This window comes from Carassius auratus, chromosome 25 (assembly GCF_003368295.1).
Source record: "Carassius auratus strain Wakin chromosome 25, ASM336829v1, whole genome shotgun sequence".
NCBI classification, from domain to species: domain Eukaryota; kingdom Metazoa; phylum Chordata; class Actinopteri; order Cypriniformes; family Cyprinidae; genus Carassius; species Carassius auratus.
In genome coordinates this window covers 4,681,181-4,687,137 of record NC_039267.1, presented here as the reverse complement: position 1 = coordinate 4,687,137, position 5,957 = coordinate 4,681,181, and the positions used below count along the sequence as shown (strand labels likewise).

Genomic DNA, 5,957 nt, shown 5'->3' with positions numbered 1-5,957 from the left:
TGGAAGGAGAGCCAAAAATGCATTATTATTATTGGATTTAGTACTTTAAAAACCAGAAAGAAAAAAAAAATCGTAAAATCAATCCTATGCTTAAATGAACTAAAATAATATGTAAGGTAGACTCTCTTATATTCATGAATCAATTTCTTAGCATCCTCCAGTGATGAGAAGCAAGGACTTTGTACGAAACAGTGTTAGTAAGACCAAAAACTCAGTTCATTATCTAAAATAACACCATCACAAACTCACACACCACATCTGTGCTGGCATACATTTGCAGGCACATTTTGACAGCCACAGCTTTTTTTGCCTTGTTCAACTGTCAGTTGTCTCGAGAAAACCTCAAGAGAGGCCTTACCAGCTCTGCAAGACGAAGCAGGTCTCACAAAAACCAGAAGCAAGTTTCAAATAATCAAACAAAATTTGGGTAGATCTGCATATGCAGTCTTAAAAAATTTCAAGTATTGTTGAATTATATTGCAGAAATAATCAGAATAGTATTTTCAGCCATATGCAATAAATAAATAAATAAATAGATAATAAAAATAATAATTATTTTAGGTGTTATTTTATATGTTGTTGTTCCTTTGTGCATTACTTGATCATGTGATATGATGCAGAGCTCTCTGAACCCTCCACCTCTCTTTATCTTTTCCCTAGCTGTAAATTTGTATGGTTTAGTGTCATAAAATATGGAGCTGCAATAAATCTCTTAGTAACCACCTGTGTAAATTTCAGCAGCCACTAAATATCTATTAAGTCACCCTTCATCATAGTCTACAGTACATATATATCACCACCGATTTATTTCACCACTTGTATTTATAATTCGGGTTACTTTAGTATCGTTTAAGCTTGCTTTAAAACTATTTTATAGATTTTCGAACAATTTAAAAATGTCTTTTTTTTTTTTGTAAAAACATTGAAAATGTTCAACTCGTTTTTTAATATGTTTATTTACTTAGCAATACTGCCACCCAGAGACGAAACTGTGACGCCCTAATAAAACCTATACTGACCTCAACACTGGAAAAATTTAATGGACATTAACAGTATAGTGAGGAAATTCCTTATTATTATTATTATTATTATTATTATTAATTTAAGGTTTATTGTTTATATTTACTTATTGATGGTAAAACTAGGTTATAAAAGACTTTAGAGTAGGCTATTCATTCTACTTTTTTTACGTCTAAGCAGCAGTGTGACTAAACCGACTTTCATTACTCAGTCAGTTTTTTTTTAATTCATGTTAGTACTTATTTCTGTCTGTTCAACTAATATGTGCGCATGTGACGTCACAACGCCTTAAAAAAACGTACGTTGCGCGCGAGTATATAAACAATCATATTTAAAATACATTCAGTCTCAATTATATTCCACATTACGTGTATATAAAGTACAGCTATTTAAAAACATCCAGTATGGGAAACCAACCGCGTTTTTTTTTTTTTTTTTGTCAAAGGCGGGTTATCTGGGTCTCAAGTTAAATTAAAACCTAATCTGATTTAAAACCTAAATTAAAACCTAAAACCTAATCGAGTCACGTCTCACAGTGCCATAAAACGCTATAGACAACCTGTTTGAGTCGCGCCCTGCGTGTAAACACAACTTTTTATACAGTCTATGTTTATGACACCAACAACGCCCACAAGGAGGAAGTACACTGAGCAAGTATCGATAGTTTACGTGACGAGTTAGCTTTTGGTATAGTGTATTTTTTAAATATTATTTTATTATTATTATTATTTTTTTTTAGAAAATGTGTGACAAACACAGCTTGTCCATCGTTTTGCCGCTATTGCGCTTGGCACGCGCAACAGGTGCATGGATCAGCAGTGACTGCGTCATGAATTATTCATGAGATGCGTAATGAGCAGCTGGGTATGAACTCTGCTCGGACTCGAAGTCGAAAGTCAGTAGTTGTAGTCCACGAGCACTGGAGAAAGTCAGTGGGGGTCCCACCTGCATGCCTACCGTTCTCTATCGTCTTGTGGACTCCCCTAAATGAAAAATAAAATGTCACCTTCGGTGTCCCCTCGCTTTTTTTTCCGAAAAGGAGGTAGCCAAACATTGCACCAAGGAATCGTGCTGGGTGTTGTTAGGGACGCGCGTCTACGATGTGACCGGGTTCCTCCGGATGCACCCGGGCGGAGAGGCGCTCATCCTCCGCCGCTCTGGCAGGGACATCAGTCCCGAGATCGAAGGACCCCCACACCGGCACTCGGAGAACGCCCGGCGCTGGATGGAGCAGTACTACATCGGTGAACTCGACAGAGACAGCACAGATGAAGATACGGGGGTGAGTTCCGAAATAGCAACAGAAAGTCACTCAAGTAAACACGCGCACTATTTTGAGGAAGTTTAACTATAAGAGAGGTCAATTCTTAAGATGTCAATCTTTGGTTCAGGAACTAGGCTACATTACATGAAGCAAACAGAGCCAGAAAGGGACTTGAGGAGGAAATTTAGTGCGTCAAGATTCTTAATAGTCAGAACAGATTCGAATTGATTTAAACTGTCATCTGAGTCGGATCTTTTTAATAAATCTGTGGAGTTCGTTCAGGATTCAAACTGAATCGGTCCAAGCGGTTCTCCACTCACCGATTCACTGTTTCGAGAAATAAAACATTCTGTACATATGTTTACCACTTAAGTGCATGCTCGATTTGTCGTTTATTATTAAAACATGATAAAACGTTTTGCCTTGTCTATATGACAGAAATTAAATTTAGTAGGCTATTATGCAGTAAATGTAAATGTTTTAATGACTGAACAAACTAAACTTGGACTCATAAAATTACAATAAACTTTAATATTTTCATATTTGAAAAGCCAAATAGAAGCAATATATGTTATATGCTTTTTGTATGCATGTTTAAGAACAAAAGACATGCTATGCCGTTATGTCACACGTGATGACGCAATTATAGACAGGTTTATTTTTGTCGGTTTTTATGTTTTTATTAATATTTTTTAACCAGTAAATATTTTTTTTTATTATTTTTTTTAAACCGAAGTAATATTTGAAAAACCCTTTGATAAGAAACGCCTAGATTGTTCTTGTGATATGTGTGCGTCGTGTAAGCAGGTAGATATTCCTCTGAGGGCTCTTATTAGATAAACAAGCCCTCTGCGCTTGCCTCTCCTCTGTCCTCCCCAAGGAACAAGCGGGGTGAAGGACCAGGTATCTCCAGCTTTATGTATTATATTCATTTTATTGTTAGTTTTATACATATCTAGTCATATAAACAAAACTGTTAGTTATTGACAGGGTTTTATTGCCATTATGCCTGTAATAAACCTCTTGATATATGGCATGTACTGGCTACAAGCTCAAAGTGCAGAAGAAGGGTGGATATTTTAGAATGTAGAAGGTGTAAGTGTGTGTGTGTGTGTGTGTGTGTGTGTGTGTGTGAGAGAGAGACAATCAAACCGGTCTGTCTTGTCTAAGCAGTGGCATAAACTCCAGCATGACCCACAACAAAATAGCTAAGCTGGAAAGTTTCCACGCCACTTCAGGTTTCACAGAGTACTGCCAGCATTCACATGAAAGGGTTCACATGAAGTATCATTGCAATTAATGGTCACTCCATAATTTCATATTAGTTACTGAATGAAACCAAGCTTCACTCATTTGCTGGTATCTTGTACTATTTCAACTATACATTTGTATAAAATAAGGGCGCGTTAAAAGTGTTCCGGACAAATTGTGTCCTATTGTGTCCTGTGTCCAAACTGTGGCCTATATTTGATGCAGAGTTTAACTTTGAGGCTTTGAGTCGCCTGTCCTGAATGTTAAAGTCGGTTCTCAGCAGCTTGCAGTGTAAACAGTCTGATCCTTCTAAAAGTGTGAGAACTTGAATCCCCACCACTCAACAGAAGGGCTTGGCCTGAGACATTGCTAATCTATGTTTCCACATAGTTTCACAAGCACATTTTAACACCCTCAGGTTATAAATACTGCTAGACCTAAGTATTTTATTGTTTTTGTAGTGAGTCCTAGTGATTTAAAAATCAGTAAAATAGTTAAATCCATAATTCAGCGCAAAATATCAACTACATTTCTCTCAAAGATTGAAAGTGGAATTGTCTCATGGGATTATCTAGGCAATTTTTTAGACCTTTGATATCTGATATCATGTCATACAAATTTATATGTAAAATTCCTATTAGTTATTGAGTAACCAGTGGCAAGCATTTTTCTTTCATTGCTTTTATTTAAATGCAAAATATTAACAAATGGAAGGAAATTTTAGAAGCAATTAATTTTTAATATTTAGATCTTTTTTTAATTTTTGATATTTTTCTTGAGCAGGAAATCATTATATTAGAAGGTTTTCTGTCTGGCTTAATGATGCTGAAAATTCAGCTTTGCATCACAGGAATAAAACATATTTTAAAATACATCCAAAAATGAATGGTTATTTTAAATTGTAATAATATTTCACAATATTACCGTTTTTATTGTGATTTTGTTTAAATAAATGCAGCCTTCATAAGACTTAAAAAAACATAAAAAAGAAAGCCCTACGAATTTCTGCCTCACGTTTGATTAATTTTCGTGATCGAGTATTATAAATGTTAAAGAAACCAGCTCGATCTTCAAAAGTTCAGTAAAATTTGATTGCGCTTATCATTTTTTTTATGACACACTCATTTTCAAAACAAGCTCCTCTTCAGATCTGGAGCCCATTGATTGCTGTTTTTTCCCCACTAAGAAACAACAGTGATTCATGATATTAGTCACATACTCTATTTAATTCTGAAAAAACTGGCTAAACTTGAAAGCATTCATAGTATTAATGCATATGTCATTGAAAGGACAAACTCAAAAGGCCTTAGTCAGGCAGCAACACAAACATCCACGAGATCTGTTGGGAGATGTCTGTCTCTCTTTCTAATTGATTGCTCGTGTAATCAGCTGGACCTGATGACTAGGTGTAGGCTGCAGGGGCTGTAGTCCATTTGCTCATATCTACTGAGGTTATGACGAGGCGATGACCTTTTATGGGTGTGCTGCCAGTGATGTAATGACAAAATGGTATCAGGCGGTTCCACTTCTTGAACAAGCATGAATTTGAATGAGGAGAACGAGATAAATGGATAAGTGCAGTGATGCATAAATGTCTAGGTAAATAGCTGTTTAGGGTTTGGATATATTGATTGTACTTTATGAAACAAACTGGCCTTGTGACTGTTAGTTACCTTGTAACTGGTAAGATCGTAATGATCACTATTATAAAGCAAGACATCACTTCAGTTCATAACTCTGTACAGAGGCGAAAGGACAAAGGCTTCTTTAGCACCCTTGTGTACATCACTCAGACGTTTTCCACGTCACGTATGGTGTCAGCTCAAGTAGCGCCCACATTCCCACTCCCAAATGCTCTGACACATGCACATTTGAATTATGGTTTAAGGTTGGATTATTGGGTTTATCTTAAAACTTCAGGTTTATTTTCTATTCCATTTAGAGAGATATAACACTGAATAGGGCTAAAAAGATATTATTAATTAGATTTTTTTTAATTTTTAAATATTTTTTTACTGGTTCAGATTCTTAATTCTGAACAAAAATTATGTTGTATTTCTTCATACTTGTGCTATTACTTATATTTATGCTATTTGATATATTGTTTTCACAATTTTCCATCGAAATGATTTGCTTTTAGGAATTTGCCGATACAAATTAGGCCATAATTATGGCTGATAACTGATAAATTACAGATATTTTGATGATATAGGCCTACTATTTTGTCTAAATAAATTACAATTGAAATACTAAAATCCATTATTATAAATGCTAAACAAATTAAGGCACATCATTATACTGTACAGTGTGGAAAGTGCATATTCATTTTGAGATTAGCGAAAGATAACATTTAATAACCGTTTATCATTTTTTTCTAAGACTAAATAAGTGTTAGAGAATGGAAAAGGTTGTAAAATGTAAA

At 35.1% G+C, this 5,957-nt stretch overlaps 1 protein-coding gene across 1 annotated transcript in view; it reads left to right on the top strand.

Annotated features, from left to right (window-relative positions):
* Positions 1–1,886: 1,886 nt before the first annotated feature.
* LOC113043051 (fatty acid 2-hydroxylase-like) overlaps positions 1,887–5,957 on the top strand; it is a 121,681-nt gene continuing 117,610 nt past the window's right edge. The window contains exon 1 of the mRNA XM_026202165.1: positions 1,887–2,302. Coding sequence (XP_026057950.1) covers positions 2,141–2,302 — 162 coding nt within the window. The 5' untranslated portion in view covers positions 1,887–2,140. The remainder of the gene's footprint in view (positions 2,303–5,957) is intronic.